At 53.3% G+C, this 21,951-nt stretch overlaps 1 protein-coding gene across 4 annotated transcripts in view; it reads right to left on the bottom strand.

Moving 5' to 3' along the window:
• The window catches only part of GSG1L (GSG1 like), a 207,103-nt gene extending 206,170 nt beyond the window's left edge, over positions 1 to 933 (bottom strand). For 2 of the 4 annotated variants that reach the window (XR_011494211.1, XR_011494212.1), the window contains exon 1: positions 411 to 932. Coding sequence is in view for 1 of the 4 variants with exons in the window: in XM_044747295.2 (XP_044603230.2) it covers positions 411 to 762 (352 nt within the window). In the remaining 3 variants the exon portion in view is untranslated. Of the gene's footprint in view, positions 1 to 410 lie in introns of all 4 variants that reach the window. The other 2 variants (XR_011494210.1, XM_044747295.2) reach the window with 2 other exon arrangements.
• Positions 934 to 21,951: the final 21,018 nt, after the last annotated feature.

The following is a 21,951-nucleotide window of genomic DNA, read 5'->3' as shown; positions in this document are numbered from 1 at the left end:
CCTGGGGGTCCGCGGGGCGAGGGGCGGCCCGCAGCACCAGCCCCCGCCCCCGCCCCCGACCGGGACGGGGTGGGCGGGAGGCACCCGGCGCCGCGCGGAGGACAGAGGGGGTGGGGGCGAGCACGGAGACGAGTCCCGGCGCGGAGAGGGACGCGCGCCCTCCGCCCGGCAGCTGGGGTGGGCGCCCCGCAGACGCAGCCCCCAGGGCGCGGCGAGGTCCCCGAAGGCGCCTGGCGCTCGGGGGGCGTCCCGCGCACCCAGCGCTGCCCCCGGACTGGCCCGGCGCGCCCTCCCCGCCCGCGAACGCCGGCCGGCCCGCGGGGGGCGCGCGGGTCTGGGGCCCGGGCCGCCGCGGCCGCGCAGCCCCGGGGAGCCGGGAGCCGAGCCCGCCGGCGCCGCCGCGCACTCACCGAGCCCGCCGAGCTCCTCCTCGCACGAGTACCAGATGCCGGTGTGGAAATTCCTGAGGAGGAAGCGGTCGTCGCCCGTCTCCCAGCTGTAGAGCGCGCCGCCAGGGGGGCCGTTCCCCGCGGCGGCGGCGGCGGCGGCGGCGGCGGCGGCGGCGGCGGCGGTGCCGTTGGCCGTGGCGTTGGCGCCCGAGTTGGGGCAGTTGGCGCGCCCGCCCTGGCCGCAGCCGGGCTTGGGCACCCGCTGCGTGCCCTGGCACCAGTGCGTGGTGAGGAAGGCGGTGGTGGCGAAGAGCAGCGCCAGCAGGTTCAGGGCCACGGCCAGGAGCGCTCGGCCGCGGCGGCTCGTCTTCATGCCGCCCGCGCCGCCGGGACCGCGCCGCCGGGGAGCTCCGCGCGCGAAGTTGGCGGCCGGCGCCCCGCGTCAGCGGCCGCTGCCCGCCGCGCCCCGGGCCTCGGGCGCCTGCGATCGGCGGCGGCGCGGACCCATGGCCCGCCCCGGGCTGGGGGCGCGGCGCGGGGGCGCGGGGCCGCGGGGGGCAGGCGGCGGAGCGGCTCCGGCGCGCCCGGAGCCCGGAGCGCGAGTGCACCTCGGCGAGGAGCCGCTGGCGCTTGGCGGCGGCCACGGCACAGAGATGCGCGCCCCTCCGTGGGGAGACACCTGCAGGCCGCCGGCGACAGTGCTCCGGCGCCCGCCCTCGCCGGGAGAGGGGGCGCCCCACGCCGGGCGCGGGCGGGAGACCCGGAGAGAAAGGACGCCCCCGAAAGAGAGCGGCACCCGCGTGGAGGGTCTGAGAAGCAAGGAGAGCGCCGGAAAGGCGCTCTCGGAGAAAGAGCCTTCCCACCGAGCACGTGGGGCGAGAAAACCGGCCGGGAGGGGGCATCCCACTCAAGATCCAGAGAGACCCTGCCCCCGGGAGACGAGGGCAGAGCCTGCTGGGGCTCCCCATGAGGGACATGGACCAGCAGGGGACCCCCCTCCAGGAGGGAGCCCCAAGAGGGAGCCCCAAAGGGGCTAGCCTGGGCTGCAGAGTTTGCTGGGCTTCCCACAGCCCAGGAGCTGCAGGACCCGCTGGAAGGGATGTCTCATGCTGAACGTGGAGTTGCAGGACCAGTCAGGAGGGGTGCCCCATCAGGAATGCGGGGTGCAGAGTCTGAGGGCTTGTGCTTCCCCGGGGGCGTCGCCCAGGGGGACTTGGGCTGTATGAACCAACAGGAAGAGCTCCCCTGGCAAGATGAGGCTGCAGTCCCCTGGGCTCCCTATCATGGTATGGGACAGAAGGAAGGATGGCAAAGTGCCCCACACAGGATGCCAGCATTGGATATGACCAATGGGGCTTCCCCACTCAGGCCATCCCCGATGAGATTCTGCACAGCATGACCAAGAAGGTCCCATATCGGACACAAAGTTGTAGTTAGCAGGCAGGGGTGCCCCACAGAGGCTGCCAACCCAGAATCTTTAAGGTTGGGGTGGGAGCAGAATGGTCAAGAAAACTGAGTTTGAGGTCAGGCAAATCTGAGGCTTGACCAGCTGAGGGCCTTGGACAAGGCATTTAACCTCTCTGAACCTCAGTTCCACGTTTATAAAAAGGGGAGGAACGTTTTGCTGTTGTAAGGAGGTCGTGCCTGTAAAAAGTATTTGGCACACAGTAGTTGCTCAATAAATGCTAGCCATTATTATTAACGTCTGAACCAAGAGCAGCTGACCAAATTCTCACAAACCTTTCTGGGCTCTCTTGTGCAAAGTGGGATTGCCCACCTGTGAGCATCCCCATCCCCGCCTCTGCTCTAAGATGACCATGTTCCCTGAACTGCCTTCACCCTGCACAGCACATGGTGCCCAGATGCCCAGGGTGTGCAACAATTAATTGCACTCTGATTGCAAGAGCTCATTTGAATTCTGCCCAAACTGAGAACTGCTCCAACAGCTTGTGGAATGGCAGGGCTTGCAGAATTCAAGGTTAACGGATTATGAATTGCCTTACTCTGGTGGGCAAGCCTGTGTTCACTGTCAGCTGCTGCTACTCTGCCTGGGGGTAGGGGAGAGTAATTGCAGGCAGTGTCCCTGGCAGAAACCCATATGAAGGATGGCCAAGGGTCTCCAGAGTTGTTTATTAGATCCCTTTTCTGGCCCTAGGCAAGGCGTTCCCAACTATCATGAGAAGGAGGAGCTCCATGCAATAAAGGTGGTGTTGAGGGTGTTGGCTGACAGAGAAAATATATCACAGCAGACAGCCAAAAGGAGTTCAGTATGGCTTTTAAACGGGCACGCAATAGGCATCATATGAGTATCTGCACACGCATCTGTTTGGAAACCAGTCCCTCAGGTGTGGGCTCGAGACAGCGGTTGGTGTGTGCGTGGGCAGGACTAGGTGACCTGCAGGCTGGCTGCCGTGTCCCAGGAGTTCAAAGCCAGGACAGCCCAAGGGAAATGTGTCTCAGGGACCATACTATCTTAAGAAATACACAGAGGAAGCACAGAGGGTTTTGAAATTTCCATCTAAGACATTTTTCCACTCGTTGAACACCGACTGGACACTCGGCACTGGGGAGAAGAGACAGCACAAACAACATTACTAAGTGCATTGTAGGGTGCACGGGTGTTAAGAGCCAGGGAGAAGGATAGAGCAGGGAGTGGGTAGAAGTGAGGGTAGCAGATGTGAGATTAAATCAGGTCTGCAAGAAGACCTTCCTGCGAAGGGGACATTGGAGCAAAGACTTGAAGGAGAGTGGGAGCAAACCATGGAGATATCCTAGGAAAGGAGGTTCCAAGACAAGGGAGCAGCCAGTGCAAAGGCCCTGGGGTAGGGGGATAATGAGAGAGTAGTGCAGCTGGAGCTGAGTGGGCAGGGGAAGCGTAGAAGAAAACAAGGTAGGAGACATGATAGGGGAGGGGACAGATCATGGTCTGTGTAGGCCATTACAGGAACTCTGACATTTACTCTGAGTGGGGTGGAAGCCTCGGGAGGTTTTGAACAGAGGAGAGTCAGGATCTGACTATAATAGGCTGCTGGGTTAAGAAACATAGGGACCAGCTAGGGGCTAGTGAGTAAACCCAGGCAAGTAATGCTAGCGGCTCAAACCAGGGTGGTGGCAATGGCAGTGGTGTTCTGGGTTGATTTTAAAGGCAGACCCAGCAGGATTTGCTCAAGGATCGAATGTGGGATGTGAAAGACGGCTTTGAGATGTCTGGCAAGGACGGAGCTGCCATTTGCTGAGATGGAAGGCCTTGGGAGGAGCATATCTTGGGGATACAGGGAAGATCAGAAATTCTGACGGATTTCACACTGGGCCTTGTACTCACACTGAAGGTAAGGACAAGGAGCGGAGATGATGCCACTGGAGGGAGCCACGCCTTCTGTCCCCACAGCCTTCCTGAAATGAAAGCAGGTCATTAGCCAGCCCCTTGGTTACGATGGGTATTTTATCTTCAAACCGTGATACAGTTGGAATTCCCTTCGGTGTGGACAGGTATTACAGAAAAATTATTCCGGATGCTTGTTAGAGACGGCAAGGGGGGCCTTACCCAGGGGGCTGCTGCAGTGGGGCCTCTGCCGTGGGGGAGAGAGAGGGGCTCAACTCCAGATACAACGAGGACAAGTGGGATTCCCAGCCGAGGAGCGGGCCGGGGGTCACAGATGGAAAATGACTCAGAGGAGACATCAGGGCTCAGGACTCAGGCTGCACCGCCTTGACAGGAAGGACTCTTGCCTTCGGCAGCCCAGGGGGATAAGCCGTCATGGAGAGTGAGGAATGAGGAATCTGAGCCTAGCTAAGCTGGCCTAAGCCCAAGGGCAGGGTGGGTTGAGGAGAGGGCTCAGACCCCTGACCCAGGTTTGGTCAAGGAGAGTCTCTGTATGGGGGGTTGGGGGGAGCGGAGATTTTGTTCAGGAGGCCAGAAATGTGGCCCAAGCCCCTGGTTCCCTTCTCTTTAGCCGCTGCCGTGGACCAAGGCGTCCTGGCTCCCTGCTGCCCCGGCCCAGCCCCCAGCTCCCCTCCCTGCCCTCGCTGCACAGAGGCCGCCTCTGCCTAACCTAAAGCGCTCCCCGTTGCCCCAGGACAAAGTCCAGAGGCCATTCCAGGTCCTTCGAGAGGGGCTGCTGCCCACATCTCCAGCCCCTGTGCCCGCCCCTCCCAGTGCCACAGCCACACCAATCGCTTTGCATTTCCTGACCACCCCGGGCTCAGAGGGGTCTCCAGGCCCGGCCGGCCACCCTCCCTCTGCCTGAGGAGTTTGCTCTGCTTGTCCTTGCGTCCTTCAAAGCGCTGTTTAAACACCACTCCTCGGTCGGTGGTCCTGCCCTGCCCCGCCCCCACACCCAGGCGTCTGCCACCCCTCCTGAGCCGTGACATCTGTGTTCACACCTGTCTCCTCCCTGGGGGCCCTGCCAGGTCACCCCCACTGGCAGCCCGCAGGCCAAGTTGGCCCAGAAGCTTGTTTTCTTTGGCCTGGACCAAGTTGGCCTCCACAGCGTGCTAAATTTTCATGAGTCGCCAACATTCAATAATCATGAGATTTCACATAAAAATCTAGACTTCCAGCTTCTCTTGCGAAATCAAATTACTTGCCAACCCTGGGCCTGCGATTTTGCCTGGCCAGCACTGGCAAATGTCCCTGCACAGCGGCACCAGGGGCCACGGTCCTGCTGGGCCCTTCAGCTGTTAGGGATGCTTGTGGGGGGTCCTGGGGGCATTCAGATTTGAGAATCTGGAATCAAGGCCCAAGACATTTTTGATAAAACCCATCTGCGGTGTTAAGTCAGGATTATGGTGATATTTGGGAGGTGGAGAGGTGGCTGGGAGGGGCCCCGGGGGAGGTCTGGGGGCTGGTCACATGGGCATGTTCAGTTTGTGAAAGCTCATCAAGCTGTGCAGTTGGCAATCATGCACCTTTTTATATTCAACCAAATTTACCAGAAAAATTGTTGCTATTGATAGTGAGATTCATACTTTTCAGGAAATAGGAACATGCTTTGAAGGGACATGACCCAAATGCACTTCACCTTTGACTTTTCCCTGGAATCAGCTGCTACAAAGACATTCGTTAGCTCCTGGGCCTCCTAAGTCACTTCCTGTTTCCTAAACCGTCAAAATAGAACTTAGGAAACCAAAGCATCCTCGGCCTCCGGGCCCTCCTAATTATAGCTGGGAATTAGCCAAGTTCCAGTTATCAGTGAGGTTTTTAAACACTGACTCCCCATGTGTCCGAGGCTGGTACCCACTTCAGCCCCCTGGTTAAGACACCACTCCAGGGCTCCCGTGCAAGCCGGCCTCGCAGTGCTGGTCAGTTTACAAAGCTGCTTGCTGCCCAGGGTCAGTGTTCCCAGGGGAGAAAAGGACCCCGCAGCTCTGTGCAATCAAAGGAGTCCCAGGGGGTGAGTTCTCGGGAGGAGAAAGGAGCCCACTTCCTCGGGAAGTGATCAGCTGGAGCTCCTCGTCGATGTTCTTGACATTGCCGTAGCTCTTCCCACTATTCAAGAAGCATTCAGTGGACCCCGCTCTGTGCCAGCCATTCTGTTAGCCAGACAAACCAGGTCCAGGCCTCCCGGGGGCTCCTGTTCTGGAGGAAGAGACAACAATGAACAAGGAGATGGCTAAGACTTTGGATAACTGCAGACGGTGGGATATGCAGTGAAGGAAAGGAGACAGGATGCGAGAGCAGGCAACAGGGCCCTTGCACAGGACGGATATTTGAGCTGGGAAGTATCAGAAGTTGCTCTGGTTGGATGGTAGAAGGTCTGAAGTTGAATTCTGGCTCTGCCACCTCTGGGCCACACCCGTCACTCAGAGCCTCAGTGTTCTCATCTGTAAATATGGGGTGGGGGGGACATCAACGCATGCTGAGCGTCCTCACCACGGGAGGAGTTTTCCACACATCGTCCTCCATGCCCTGTCACTCTCAACCCTCAAGCGGTTAGTGGCCTCCATCTTACAGGCGAGGAAACTGAGGCTTCTGGGAGAGGTTCCATCAACAGCCCAGCACCAAGTGTGGTGGAGCAGAGGGCACGTAGAGAGAAGCGGCTGGGAGTGCTGGGGAGTAGGGAGACCTCCTATCCTGCAGCCTCAAACGCGGGCCCAGGAGCTTTGATCTCACTGGGTCAGCAAGGGGGAGCCAGCGATGACTGTGGAGCATGAGCGTGACACCCCCAGGGCTGTGTTTCTGGAAGGCTGCCCAGGGGCCCAGCAGGGTGGGCGGGAGGTGAGGCGGCTTGGAGCTGTGGCGGGAGGCTTGTGCCGTGGTCCATGCCAAGCACGAAGCCTCTCTGAGCGATGGGAAGGAGCCTCGAACTTGTCACCCCACTGAGTTCACCGAGAACAAGGCCCCCTGCACGCAAGCACTCTAGGACCCCCGCTCAAAAGAGTTCTCAGAAACCAGCAAATCAGCCTCAGGCCTGACAGCAGGGCAGAAGGGCAAGGAGCCGGCCAGAGAGAAGTGGGAGGACAAGAGGCTTCCCGTGGCCCTCGGGCCTCGTGCTGGCCCCCATCAGCTGCAGCGTCCTCGGGCGACAGGCCAGGGGAGATCTCAGTGGGAGGGGGAGCACTGAGGGATCAGGACGAGAAGACCCACTGCTCGAGTCTGAGCCGTGAACGTGGATTTGGCAGCAACTGCGTGTCAGGTACTTTGGCCAAAGGGGTATAATTTCTTTCCATAAAGGAAAGAAAACCTGTATGAATTCTTACTAGATCACCTGGGGAAATGGAGGCTCAAGAAGCAGTCGGGCCGGGGTCAGAGTCCAGGCTGGCTCTGCCATCTTCCTTCCGACGATTCAAGCATCCAGGTGAAAGCCGACAGCTCAGAATGATTCCCCTCCTGGTTCCCCACACTCAGGGGGGCTTCTCAGTCCCCAGGGCCTGTAGCTGGTTTCTTTTGCTCCAGTCCTGAGGAGGGTGGACAGGAAAGTTGGAGAGCAAACAAACATTTTAAGGTGTCTCCTGAAACAGCCCTTCTGGGCCTGTTTTTCTGAGTGGAGCATTCCAAGCTGTGGTCTGCTTGCCTCTGCTGCCCTCTAGGGGCCGAGAGCGAGAGGCCGGCCTTGCTTCCGGGCCCCTGGGAGAAGGCCGGTCACCCCACCCACCTGCCGCCCAGAAGCTAAACCTGCCAGGAGAGAGACCCGGGGGAGAGGGACCCGGAAGAGAGGGCCCTAGGGCAGAGGGACCCGGGTCTCCATTGAGTGATTAAGAGCAGAGTCTCCAACTGGGGAATAATATTTATAAATTCCATAGTGATGCACAAATACCTTAAGAACAGTATAAAGCATACACAAAAACTGGAGATTTTTAGAGGAGGACATAAAGATTAAATAAACACTACTTTAAATGCTTTCATTTTGTTTACTAATAGTATAACAGACCTTTTGGCTTTCATCTAAACATTCTTAATGATATTTTTTTGCTGCTAGCAATGCAACGGCACATGCTCTTTCTCTGTTTGTTGAAAAGTATGGATAATGCTCTGTGCTGTGGCGACTCGAGAGCCTGGTTCTGTCTAGGCTTATTTCCATACTTGATTGCTGTGAGGGCTGAAAACAACACTAAAATCTGGATTTGTACAAAGATCTATAAACCCAAATGGAAGAAGAGCCTCATGGGCTGTTCTTTCTAAATAGCAGTACTCATATTTTAGTTCCATTCAGAAAATAGGAAACCGTTTTTGGTGAAATTTGACTAATATCGTCCATCTTCCTTGATGTCCATCACTTAGTCTAGCAAACAAATCAGAAGATTGGTATTTGTGTTTTGGGAGGGTTTTTTTTGAGGAAGATTAGCCCTGAGCTAACATCTGCCACCAATCCTTGTCTTTTTGCTGAGGAAGACTGGCCCTGAGCTAACATCCGTGCCCATCCTCCTCTACTTTATATGTGGGATGCCTACCAAAGCATGGCTTGCCAAGTGGTGCCATGTCCGCACCCGGGATCTGAACCAGTGAACCCCAGGCCACTGAAGCAGAATGTGCGCACTTAACCGCTGCACCATTGGGCAGCCCCTGTGTATTTTTTTTTTTTTAGATTTTATTTTTCCTTTTTCTCCCCAAAGCTCCCCAGTACATAGTTGTATATTTTTAGTTGTGGGTCCTTCGGGTTGTGGCATGTGGGACGCCACCTCAGCATGGCTTGATGAGCGGTGCCATGTCCGCACCCAGGAGCCAAACCAGTGAAACCCTGGGCCGCCGAAGCAGAGCGCGCAAACTTAACCACTCAGCCACAGGGCCGGCCCCTCTTTGTGTATTTTTTAAAAATGGATCCAAAACCCCCTAAAAGTTTACTTTTGGAAGATTTTGAAATTGGTTGGAATTTTCTATTTTCAAGTTCTTAAAGTGTGCAGACTTGGAGAGTTCTTAAGGGAAACATACTTTCATTGCTTTTTTCCAGTGAAAGCTCATAACAATGGAAACATTTTCAAACATCTACTTTTAAAAACTTCTTCCCAACGAGCAGGTTTCTCTCAAAAAGCAATCTCAGGCTCACACATTGTTTACAAGTCACCTTCCTCATGAAGGAGCAGATTAGGTGCTTTATTTTAGGGGGACAAACAGCTGACAGTCACATGTCACCTCAGAAGAGGTCATTGAATGTGCACTTGTCTTTTTCACAAAAGAAAAACATGAGACTCACCTTCAGGCTCAGCAGCTATTTTAGTCACATCAGGGTCACGCACATCTCATAACAAAGTGTCTTCTACGTAAGTCTTGTTTGAAGTAGTGATAGCATAAATAACAAATACAATAAGAGAAAATATTGCTTCTGTCAGGAGCCGTGTAAGCAGGCTCACATGTATTAACTCCTTCCGCCCACAGACAACCCTAGGAGGCAGGTACGATTCTAGTCCTCTTTGGAGATGAGGAAATTGAGGCACAGAGGTGGGAGAACGGGAGAGGTCAACTGGAGAGCATTCTTAGAACATTGCTGTTGTGACTGTGACAGATGACACTGGCAAAGGAGGGATCCCCAGGGTGAGAACATGGGGACTCAGCCAGAGCTTCCTCCACCCCCCGGGAGACACGCAAGCTTCCAGCAGACTTGAGCCCAGGCCCGTGGTTTGGGCAGAGGCTGCAAGGCTGACACAAGCTCCGCTGCAAGGTGAGGGGCCCAGAGCTCAGCGGAAAAGCGTGAATCTTTCCTGTGCTGAGCTCTCCTCATCTCCCTTCCTCAGGTTTATGACCAAGGCACATCTTCTGGAGCCCTTACCTTGACCGCACAGTCTGTTAGCGAGTGTAGGTGTTCACACACATCCATCCCACACCTGCCTGACCTTCCTTTCTTGGCTCCGTCTCCCAAGTAAAGCAAAGAGAAAGAACACCCACTAAGTGCCATATGGAGTGCCCAGAGCTCGACACACATGGCCTCCTTTATTCCCTGCAACAGCCCTATAAGGCAGGTGCCCTCATATTGCCAGTTTTACAGATGAGAAAACTGAGGCTGAAAGAGAAGTGCCCTGCCCGAGGCAGGCGGCGTGGCTGGGGCTCGGCCCGGGCGTGGCACTCCAGTTGCATGGCCAGGATGACTTGGCTCGGCAGCCTTCCTCTGGAATGGGCCTCCCCAGGAACCCTTTGAACTGAGTGGTCAGCACCATTCTATGTGCTGGGAGTTTTTTACCAGAAGAGAAATATGTGGAATTAAAAGAGGATTTCATTACAATAGGTGAAGTGGGTGAAGCGCAGAGAAACAGGACCAGGAGGAGTGAGATTCCGCTCCTGCCTCCCAGAGAGTGAGGCAAGGCAAGCTCCGGGTCAACCCAGCGGAAGCAATGGGGCCTTCCTTGGGTTAAGGACATTGTTAAGAGAAAATCTACTGCCCGCGCAGCCCCCTCGAGGGGATCACGCAGTGAACCGAGGAAGGGCCCACAGGTGGTGGATTTGGGCTGCAAATGAAAGGGATTATAGTACGTTTTCATGCTCAGGGATGTCGGAGCTGTGGGTCTGTTGTATCTCACTGCAAAGTGGTCATAACCAATGGGGCAGGGGGACGAGAGGTGGTTGTGACTCAATGTGGCTGCTCCTGTCCACCTGGTAGCTTGGCCATGGGGTGGGGGTACCTCGACCCTGGGCTAAGGTGGGGCCAGTCCTCTTGGTAGGTTTGGAGAAGGACAGTGGGATTTGGATGCTATCGTGGCCTTTCTGCCCGGACTGCTGGTTCTGGCTCTGGTGTTTATTTCTGTATCTGCGCCACACTCTTTATCATGTAACTTTGGAGTGCCCTTCCACCGTGAGCAGGGCCTACTTCCCTGCCTCTCGCCTTTGGACTTTGCCATGTGACTTGCTGTGCCAATAGAATAAGGCAGAGATGTTGACGGGTCAGTTCACAGTCTAGGTCTCAAGAGACCTTGCCTGTTCCCACTTGCACTTTTTTCGTCACCGTGATAGAGAACACACCTGAGCTAAGCTGCTGGCCCCAGTAGGAGGACCTTGACTGACAGCTCCAACTGACTCCCAGACATGTGACCAAGCCCAGCCAAGACCAGCAGGGCTCCCTTGCCAAGTCCAGCCTATATCACTCAATGTGAATGTGAGTTCACGATCTGTGTGAAGAAATGAATGTTGCTTCAAGGCACTGACTTGGGGGTCATTTGTTATGTAGCATTTCTGGAGGAAAAGCTAACTGATGCAGTGGACATTTGTGTTCTAGGTATTTCTTTCACATCTCCAGCCCCAAGTCCTCTCCCTGCTGACCTGTGAATGGCATGTCCTCAAAGAGGAAAGAACCACATAGGAATTACTGGTAGCCCCAGGCGTCACTTCAGCAAGGCCAGGTTACCAGGAAGATGGAAAGAGGTGAGCTGGAGGCATCTCCCCACAGGAACCTGCAAAGCTTCTCTGAAAATAAAGTATGTAGGATGGAGAGAATGAAAAAGGGTGTCGAGGGCAGAAACGGCCAACCTACGTCCTAGATGTTAACAAATACATCCTTATAAAAACATTCCTTTGCAATGCGGAAGGAGGAAGACAGAAAGGGAATTCATAAGGATGGGCCTTGGGTCTTCTCAGGAAATAGCACGATGGGCAGGAGTGTAGACCCTGGAGCCAGACCATCTGAGCTCAAATCCTGGTTCACCCACCCATTGCTATGTAACCTTGGCCATTTAATCTTTCTATGCTCAGTTTCTTCATCTGCAAAATGAGGATTATAATCGCCTCTATCTCATAGAGTCATTGTAAGAATTAGATGAGTAATATATGAAATGCTTGAATATATGAAACACATGAAACCATACGTGACTCACCGTAAGTGTGATATGACTGTTTGTCGAGGGGCTCATGCTGAGATGATGACATGAGAAAAGGTATGGGGACTCCTGGGGCAACGCACATGTTCGATAAATACAGGCTCCTCTCTCTTGCTGTACTAGTCATCTACTGCTGTGTGACAAATTTCTCCAAACATAGTAGCTTAAAACAGCAAGAAACTTACTATCTCACTGAGTTTCTCTGAGTCAGGAATTTAGGATTGGCTTAGCTGGGCAGTTCTGGCTCAGGGTCTCTCTGAGGTTGCAGTCAAGATGCCGGCCAGGGATGCGGCCTCTGAAACCTGGACTGGGGCTGAAGGACCCACTGCCAAGACGGCTGGCCAGCAAGCTCCTGCAGAAGGGATCAGATCCCTGCCATGCCGACTGCTCCCTAGGGCTCTTGAGCAACCTCACAACATGGCAGCTGCCTTCCTCCAGGGTGAGTGATCTTAGAGAAGGCAAGGGGAAAGCTGTGATGTCTTTCACGATCTAGCCCTTGATGTCACACATTGTCATCTCCATAATATTCAATGGGCTACACAGGTCAGGACTGTCCAGTATGGGAGAGGACTACTCAGAGACGTGAAGAATAGAAGGCTGGCTGGGACTGTCAGGGGCCACCTAGAGGCTGCCTGCCACCTGCCCCACTGTCCACCACCAGGCCCTAGAAGACATACCGCTTTATCTTGGAATTGCTTTACCACCAGAGAGCCATCTCTTCTTTCCTTCCCTATTTCCTTCCTTCCTTCCTTTTTTAATAGCTTTTTCTTCTGATTATAAAAATGTGTTCTGATTATAAAAATAGAAAATTTAAAGAATACAAAAAAGAATAAAGAATTTTAAAGCTGCCTGTAATTCCACAATTATCTGATATTCATTTTGATGGATAATTCAGTATGTTACTACAAGATTTTGATGTACATTTTATAAAATTTTAATTACACTGCGTGTTCAGTTTTGAATCTGCTTTTTACACTTGAAATCATATCATGATCACTACTCGATGCCATTAGATGTTAATAATAATAATAATCACTTAAGCATTTAGGAATGTTCCAGGCACTGTACTGAGCTCTTCAGATATTTCACTTAATTTTCACAAAAATCCTATGGGTAGACTATTACCACACCGATTTTACAGAAGAAACTGAGGCTCAGAGAAGTTATATAACTCTCCTCAGGTCGCACAGGAAATGAATGACACAGCGAAGGCTTCCATTCGGATCTGGTGGCCTCCACTGTACCCTAACGGCTGCACTCTTTCACTGGACGGATGCCCCACAATTCACTGAAGGAAGCTCCTGTTGTCAGGTTATTTCCGGTTTTTCAATACAAACAATGCTCTAATGTACATCTGTTAACATACTCGTTTGTCGACACAGGCCCCAACTTCTTAAAATAAATCTATAAATACATCCCCTGGGTGAACTTGTGCCATAGCTTGGAGGCAAGTGTGTCATTTAGGGCTGGCATAACCCATTCACAGGGCATCATTGACTTGTATAATTGAAAAGCCCAGGGGAGGTCTGGCTTTAGGTGTGGCTTGATCCAGTAGCTCAATGATGTAAAAGACTTGGGTCCTCTTGAGCCTTCTGCAGTTCACCTTCTGTGGCATTAGCTTCATCATTCTGCCCTCGGGCTCTACCTGGAAGTCCCCCGAAGCTCCAGGCTCTCCTCAGGCAACAAATGGCTACCTGGATTCCTGATCCCACATTCTCATGCCACACCAGCTCTTTCTCAGGCAGGGGGAAGTTTCTCTTTTGGGGAAGCCACAGCCAACGGTTCCTGACGTCTCACTGTGGACAGGGAGAATGGGATGCTCTGACCGGCTTGAGCCAGTCAGGACCCACCCCTGAACTGTGTCGGGGGCAGTTCCCCCCATCACCATGGCTGAGACGAAGAGAGGTGTCTACAGCAGTTGTGTTTTGCTTCGTAACAAACTTGCAAAACTCAGTAGCTCAAAGCGGCAATTATTATTTCTCATGATGCCAAGGGTTGGAATATGGGCAGCTATGTTCCTCTCTCCTGGCATCATTCAGGGGCTGCAGTCTTCTGATGGCCCAACTGGGCGTGGAGGTCAGTGGTGACCTCACTCGCACATCTGGAAGTTGGTGCAGTGCTGGCTGGGGTGCCTCAGTTCTCCTCCACGCAAACCCTCCCCTCCCGGCAGCTAAACGGTGCTTCTGCCTGCACTGCAGTCTCAGGCCTGAGGAGGCAAAGCTGGAAGCTGCAAGGCCTCTCAAGCTCTGTTCTGGACACTCCCATGCAATGGGAGTCACTTCCGTGCAATCTGTGGGTCAAAACACTGCAGCCCAGACCTAGGGGGAGGGGAAACAGACCCTCCCTCTGGATGGGAGGGGCATATTGCAAAGGGCTGGTAGGTCTGCACAATTTGGCACAAGTGATTAGGGCAGAGAACAGACTCTGGACAGCCTAAAGGACCAGTGACCACCACAAGAGGGTAGAAGAAGGTAACGGCAGGGAGAACTTCCCAGAGTGGCTTATCCCTCTGCCACAGGGGCCCTGGCCATCTTGGCGGGTGATGCCCCTGAAGACAGCGCTTGTGTCGAACCCAGGATTGTTCCTGAGACCAACACTCGGAGATAATCTTTGAGGTCAGGGCAGGAGGGGCTGGGATTACATGTCTCCCTCACTAAATTGAGGCATGAAACTTTTATTAAGGTATATAGTTTGTCAATGCCAAGGAAACAAGGCAATTCTGGGCAGACTCATTAGGAGCAAATCCTTCTCCACCAGCACAGTCGCCAGTCTTTGTGGGACCGCGAAAGAAGGGGGTGAAGAAAGGAGCAGGATTTGCAGAAGGAGCGGTTTAGTCCTCTAAACACACGCAAAGTGCTTTCCCAGGCCCCTAAGAACACAGGCACAGCAGCCGCACGCGTTTCCCCAAAGTTTCTTTGCAGAAGGGCTGCCTCCTTCGCAAACATGAGTGGGACTGCTTCCATCAGACACAGGGACGTGTGCCCAGCCGCCTCTCCATCAACCATGGAGGAAGGTCACATGTGGTTTTGTCCCCCCAGGAACCTGAGTATCACCCTCCTGCCCTCTCTGACCTAAGGTGACAGACACCCAGCCCTCCCAGCTGGAGAGAGACCCTCTGAGCCCCTCCCCCTCCACCCAGTGAATGGGCCACACAGGCCCCCACTTGAAGACTGTGAGATCACCCACACCTAGATTGGCCATCTCACAGCTGTGTGCTCTTGGTCAAGCAACTTAGCCCTCTAAAGCATCTGTAAGACAGGTGCAACAATAACTGCTTAATCTGTGGAAAATCTTGGCATGAGTTTTTTAAATTTGAGCCAAGATTTTTTTTCAATTATTTATTTTTTATTGAGTTCATAATAGTTTACATCAATGTGAGATCTCAGTTGTACATTATTTCTTGACTGTCACCACATAGATGCTCCCCTTCACCCCCAGTGCCTGCTCCCACCCCCTTCCCCTGGTAACCACTGAACTGTTTTCTTTGTCCCAGTACTTGTTTATATTCCACATATGAGTGAAATCATCTAGTGTTTGTCTTTCTCAGTCTGGCTTATTTCACTTAGCATAATTCCCTCTAGATCCTTCCATGTTGTTGCAAATGGGATGAATTTGTCTTTTTTCTGGCTGAGTAGTATTCCATTCTATAGATATACCACATCATATCCCATCATTGGTCGATGGGCACTTGGGTTGCCTCCATGTCTTGGCTATTGTGAATAGTGATGCAGTGAACGCAGGGGTACGTTATGTTACTTTGGATTGTTGATTTCAAGTTGTTTGGGTAGATACCCAGTAGTGGGATAGCTGGGTCATATGGTGGGTCTATTTTTAGTTTTTTGAGGAATCTCCATACTGTTTTCCATAGTGGCTGCAGCAGTTTGCATTCCCACCAGCAGTGTATGAGGGTTCCCTTTTCTCCACACCCTCTCCAACATTTGTTATTTTTAGTCTTAGTGATTATAGCCATTTTAACAGGTGTAAGGTGATATCTTAGTGTAGTTTTGATTTGCATTTCCCTGATGATTAGTGATGTTGAACATCTTTTCATGTGCTTATTGGTCATCTGTATATCTTCTTTGGAAAAATGTCTGTTTACATCCTCTGCCCACTTTTTGATTGAGTTGTTTGCTTTCTTATTGTTCAGTTGTGTGAGTTCCTTATACATTATGGAGATTAACCCCTTGTCAGATATATGATGTGCAAATATTTTCTCCAAGCCAAGATTTTAAATCAGGAGATTTCATACAAGTAAACTCTCCAGCCCCTCAGGAACAATCTAAAAATCTGCCAGCACTGGGCCTGCATTCCCAGCTGGCAGATTGGCTGGAGCTGAGTAATTTCTTTAAGATAGGAGATTGTCTCACTGCTTTGCCACAGTCCCCACCACTCCCAGTTGTCTTACATCAGATCTACTTTTTCATTTATATTCCTGGCCTAATCCCAGCAGGCTTTGGACTTTGCCACCACTGGGTTACCGTTTCAGCTCCACTGTCGTCAGAGCTTCACTCAGATCTTTATCCTAGGATCCACCCTCACAGCCTAACATCCGATTCCATGTAGGGAGCGGTCATAGCCTCCGTCTCCTTCATTGCCTTAGCCACCACGGCACTGACTAGCACTGAGGACCTAGGAACAACCTCCCCAGCCAGGCACCTGAACTACCTCTCAGCCCCAAGATGTACTCACTCTTCTCTGTGGCTGATGGCCCTAGGGTGGGACATCTGCCTTAAGCAGTTTGCAGGGGCCCAGAATCCAAATCTATTTTAATTCTCAGGGAGTTTAGTTTGCAAATGGCTTCATCTTGGTCTCTAGGCTACTTGAATGGAGCATCCAGCTGCCACTTTTTTCTTTTCTTTTCTTTTTTTTTTTTTTTTTGCTGAGGAAGATTCACCACGAGCTAATCTTCCTCTTTTTTGGTATGTGAGCTGTTGCAACAGCATGGCCAGTGACAGACGAGTGGTGTAGGTCTGTACCCAGGAACTGAACCCCGGCTGCTGAAGCAGAGTGCACCAAACTCAACCACTATGCCAACAGGACTAGTCCCAGCTGCCACTTCTAACATTCCTTCAATCCTTCAACAAATACTCATTGAGCATCTACTATAGGAAGCAGCAAACTTCGGCCCCTGGGCCAGATCCAGCCCTCTACCTTAGGTGTTCAACCCATGAGCTAAGAATGACTTTTATACATTTAAACAGTTGGGGAAAACTCAAAATAAGAATCATATTTTGTGACACATGAAATTGAAATTTCGGTGATCATAAATAAAGCTTTATTGGAACACAGCCACACCCATTCATTTACATATTGTCTGTGGGTCCCGAGGCAGAGCTGGGTTGTTGCAACAGAGCCTCAAATGTTTGCTACCTGGCCCTTTCCAGAGAAGCCCGCTGGCCCTGCTCTGCTGTGTTCCGGGCCCTGGTCTGGGTTCGGGCCACACACAGGTGCTTCAGCTTCCCAGGGCTGCTGTACCGAATCACCAAAGACCAGGGGCTTAAAACCACAGAAGGCACGCTCACAGTGCTGGAGGCCGCATGTCTGCATGTCTGCAGGGAGGCGAGGGCAGGGTGGCTCCTCCAGAGGCTCCAGGGAAGGGTGCTGCCTTGTCTCTTCCAGCTTCTGGCGGCTGGCAGCATTCCTGCAGCTGCATTGCTCCAATCTCTGCTCCTGTCTTCTCTGCAAGTTTCTCATAAGGACGCTTGTCATTGGATTTAGGACCCACCAGATAATCCAGAATAATCTCATCTCAAAATCCTTAATTTAATTATATCTGCAAACAAAAAATTTTATCTTTTTCCAAATAAGGTTGCATATTTTCCAAATAAGGCCCCAGGTTCTGGGACGTGGACATATCTTTTGGGGTGGGGGGTCACCATTCAACCCACTACAAGTGGCTTCATGCCTTCTAGAAGCTTCCATTCTTTTGAAGGGAGACTAATGACAACTCCCTCACTCATAATTTTTAAAAACCATAACAGGTGAGGTGTTGATAAGAGTTGTGAAGAAAACTACGGCAGGTGAGGGGCCGGAGAGTGGCAAGAAGGCTGTTTCCAAACCTTTGAGCAAGACGCATGGGCAGTGAGGTGGTGAGTGGCACGGATGCCGCAGAGGGGACAGCAGGTGCAGAGGCCCTGAGAAGAGGACTGCGGGCGTGGGAGGAGCAGCAAGGAGACTGTGTGGCTGCAGGGGAGTGTGCGGGCCGGGGAGAGAGGAGTGATGATCTCAGGTGCCATCAGCTAAGGGGCCTCCACCACGTCATCAGGAGGACCACTGCCTCCCTCCTCCTTCTGCAGTTCTCCTTTGTACTTGTGCCTGATGCAGCACGCTCAGTGAACACCCACGCGGCCCGACCTTGGAGCTCTGTCCCCATTACTTTGATAAGTAAACTGAGGCCACTTTTTCGAGGTCGTGTATGGGCAGAGCTGCGACCTCACAATTGCTTCCAGGCCGAGCCCCGCCGTTCCTCACAGTGCTTCTGCAGGGGCTTTCTGAAGACAGAAGGAAAGGCAGGACGTTATGTTAACAGAACCAAGCCTCACCCGGACTGCAGAACAAAGGCACCTCCTCCCGTGGCAGGCGGCTCCAGAGGCACTTGGGCCGGGCCGGCGGGTTGTCCTGCTTCAACTTTCAAGGAGGTAAGTCATCGCAGAAAACAGTCTTTGCAGCTGGACCTCCAGTGGGCAATCAGTAAAGCCGTCGTGTGCGGTCCGAGCCAGGGCGGGCCAGCGTCGGCAGGCCCTGAGCTGCCTCCTTGTCTGCTATTCCCTGCGTGAGGCCAGGGGGCTGGAGAGTCTTCAGGCTGCCCGAGTTGGGGTGTGGGGCACAGAGGCCTCAGCAAGGGCTGCTGAAGGGAAGGGCTGAGACCCCTTCCAAATAAGGCAGCTGGGGCAGGACATCAGCCCAACCTGGGCAATGTTGGGGGTTGGGGAGTATGCTTTGTACTATTGTCAATTTTCAGTTGTTTAAAATTCATATCAAATAGCACACATACATATTTAAATAATCAAATAATATCTCACAATACTCTTCCTTCACCCTCTAAATTCTAGCCACACTGGCCTTCCTCTTGTTCTCTAACACGTTCAGCTGATTCCTGCCTCGGGGCCTTTGCACTGCTGTTCCTCCTGCCTGAAGAGCTCTCCTGTTGTCTCATCCAGTCTCAGCTTCAGGTCACCTCCTCAGAGAGGCCCCCGGCTCCCCAGACCATTCACCCAAAAGTGCTCACTCCTGTGACTATGTATGTGTCCCATCACCAACATGGTTGCCAGCACTTAAGCACGATGCAAAGTGGCCATGTTTGGTCATTCAGTTGTTCACGTCCTATCTGTTCTGTCACCTCCTCTAGAGTGCCAGCTGCACGAGGGCAGGACCAGGCCCGTTCTCCTCACTGTGGAGTCCAGTGTGCCTAGAGCACAGCCTGGGATGCCGTAGCCTCTCACTGAACGTTTATCACAGAGAGAAATGGAGAAGGAAGGGCGGGAAGGAAGGGAGGGACAGACAGGCAGCCACAGCGACCCTTGCTCATCTTTTTCTTCCCCTGCCTCTGGCAGAAGGAGCCCCATCCTCACCCACGAACCTGACCCAAGTATAGCAGCTGCTCTTCTGGGGCCCAGGGGAGGCAGGCAGGAGAGGAGCCCTGAGGAGCTCCCTCCAGAAGCCCAGGCCCAGCTCAGCCCGCTCTCCATGAGGTGGCCAGAAGGCTCTCGCTCCCCCGGCCCAGCTGGTAGGAATTCTTTTCCTCAGGATGCGGCAGAACATGGGGACCAAGGCCTGGGCTCTGATGTCAGACACATCTCTGTTTGGATCCTGGATCCATCCTTATGACCTTGGGCAGGTCATTTACCATCACTGACCCTCAGTCTCCTCCTATAAAATGGAGGTAGTCCCACTGATGCAGTGGCGGTGAATTAAGACAATATTCAGATAACAGGCCACCCACTGGGAGTTCTTCTCCTGTTTTGTCCCCACTTGGCAGCTCAGGTCAAAGCTGAGGACAAAAGCTGTCAAGTATCCCACATCCGAAAGAGAGGGAGCTTCTGTGAGAGCTGTACAGACAGACTGGGGTGCCTGCAAGAAGAAGAAGCTGGCACCTTGTTTGCCAGCTGGATGTTGGCTGAGCCAGAGACACCACAGACCCTCACTGGTGCCCCTGCAAGAGACAAGTATGGGCAGACGGCTTCCTGGGAGGCTGCGGAGGTGAGTAAGGCATTTTTATTCTCAGTCCCTCCCCCTATTGTGGGGTAGAAGATGGGGGTGTGTGCCAGTTAACTAGGGCCCTGAGAAGACCGCGTGACAAAGAGCCACCAAATCTCCACGGCATACAACACACACATTTATTTAGCTCAGGAATCTGCAGCCTGCTGGGTTTGGATGGTCTAGGACAAGCTGGCCAGGACAGCTCTGCTGAGCCCACTGGGCCCACGCACATGTCCAGGGGGTGGCTGGGGTCAGCTGGGCTCACCCTCCTGTCAGAGGGTTGGCTGGGGTCTGCTGGTCTCGGCTCGGCCTGCTCGCCTGTCTGGGGGCGTAGGCTGGCTCGGCCGGCTGGCTCGGGTCTGCAGCTGGCTAGTGCTGGCTGATCTAGGCTGCCTCGGCTCCTTTCCACGTGTCCCTCCTCCTCCTCCTGGGCCCAGGGGGGCAGTCCAGGCCGACTCTTTTCAAGACAATGGCAGAGGTGCAAGGAGACAAGCATGAGGCCTCTGTCGGTCTAGGCCTAGAGCTGACACGCTGTCACTTTTACCTGAACCCACTAGCCAAAGTCACGTGGCCAAACCCAAAGTCAAGGGGTTGGAAGTAACCTTCTGCTCCTTAGTGAAAGGAGCTGCAAGGCGCCAGTAAAGGGCCAGCACGGGGGGTGGAAGAACCAGGGCCGAGAGTGCTCTACTGCCTGCTGCTTGGCCCCTGGAGGCTGGGGGTACACCTGGGAACCTGGCCACCAGTGGCATTTCTGGCCCAGAGACTTCTGAAAGTGGGGGTCCATTGCAGGGACCCAGGCCCACAGCTGATCTTGATTTGGAGGGCCTGTGGTGGCATGCACCTGGGGAGACCTAGGGAAAGTCACATTTCTTCTCTGTGGTCCTCAGAAGAGTAGATAAGGACTCCCTTTGTCCCCAGAAGTTAGAGGAGGAGAGGGGGTCACAGGACTGCTCTGGGAACCACAGAAGTGAAAGATGGTGCAGACTCCCAACCTGGAGAAAGTACTGAGGACTGAACCACGCTGGGGGCCAGCTCAGTGCCACAGGGATCCAGGACGAGGCTGGCCTCTGCTCCAGGACTGATATGGGACCCCCTCTGCAGGGACTTCCATACCTCCAACCCCAAAGGAGCCAGTAAGTGGGAGAAGGAGAAGGAAGGTGTGGAAGAGCCTGATACAGGCTTATGAGGAGCCTGTTGCTACCCCCACAGCTGTGCACACTGGAGCAGCGAGGACGAGCGGAGGAGAGGCATTCCAAATTGAATTGAAGACAGAGGTTTGAAAGCAAGTGGGCCTGAGCCTACTACTGAAATGAGACCATTCCAACAAAAGAAAGGACCAGAAGCTGTGGAATCTGGCCAACCTGGCAATGAGGGATGGAGTGAGGTTGAAGGAAATTAGGTGACTAATAAAAATAAAATAGTAACAATGACAGCAGCTAACAAAGACACTGCTTCCTGTGTGCCAGGCACAGCTCTGGTGCTTTCGATTGTCATTCTTTTCATCTTCATGACAACGCTATAGTATCATTATTATTAATTATTATATTATCTCCATTTTAAAGACGAGAAACCAAGGCAGAGAGGTTCAGAAACTAGCCCCAGGTCACAAAGCATGAGGCGGGGAGCCAGGATTTGATCCCAGGCTGTCGGAACTCTGAGTCTATAGCTATGCTCTCTCCTTTTTTTGAGAAACGAAACCATCTCATGTTTAGACTCCAGTGAGTTAAATGCCCCAGTAAACCAGTCACTTAGCAGGTGCTCAAGAAATGTTAGCTCTCTGGCCTTTTCTTCCCACTCACCTGGGCCACCAGGGCCGCCCCATTGCCATGGTGACCTCTCCCAGGTGTGTGCAGAGGCACAGCGGAGAGGGCTGAGCTGCGAGCTGGGACACTGGGTTCTAACGCTGCTCTGACCCTGGCTCTCACATCTGACCGGTCCCCAACCCCGGCCTCAGCCTCCCGAGCTGTAACACAAAGGCATTGGACTTGGCTGTGATCAGAGAGGCTGTGTCAATACCTCCTGGGGAGGTCATGCATTGTCTACCTCCTCAAACAGTTCCTGCTCTCCCAGACAGGTGTGTGTCTGTGTGCATGTGCACATGTGCGTGTATGCATGTGTGTATATG

The sequence above is a fragment of the Equus asinus genome, chromosome 14 (assembly GCF_041296235.1).
Source record: "Equus asinus isolate D_3611 breed Donkey chromosome 14, EquAss-T2T_v2, whole genome shotgun sequence".
Lineage (NCBI taxonomy): Eukaryota > Metazoa > Chordata > Mammalia > Perissodactyla > Equidae > Equus > Equus asinus.
The sequence above is the reverse complement of the archived record's forward strand: the minus strand, read 5'-3'. Positions and strand labels throughout refer to the sequence as shown.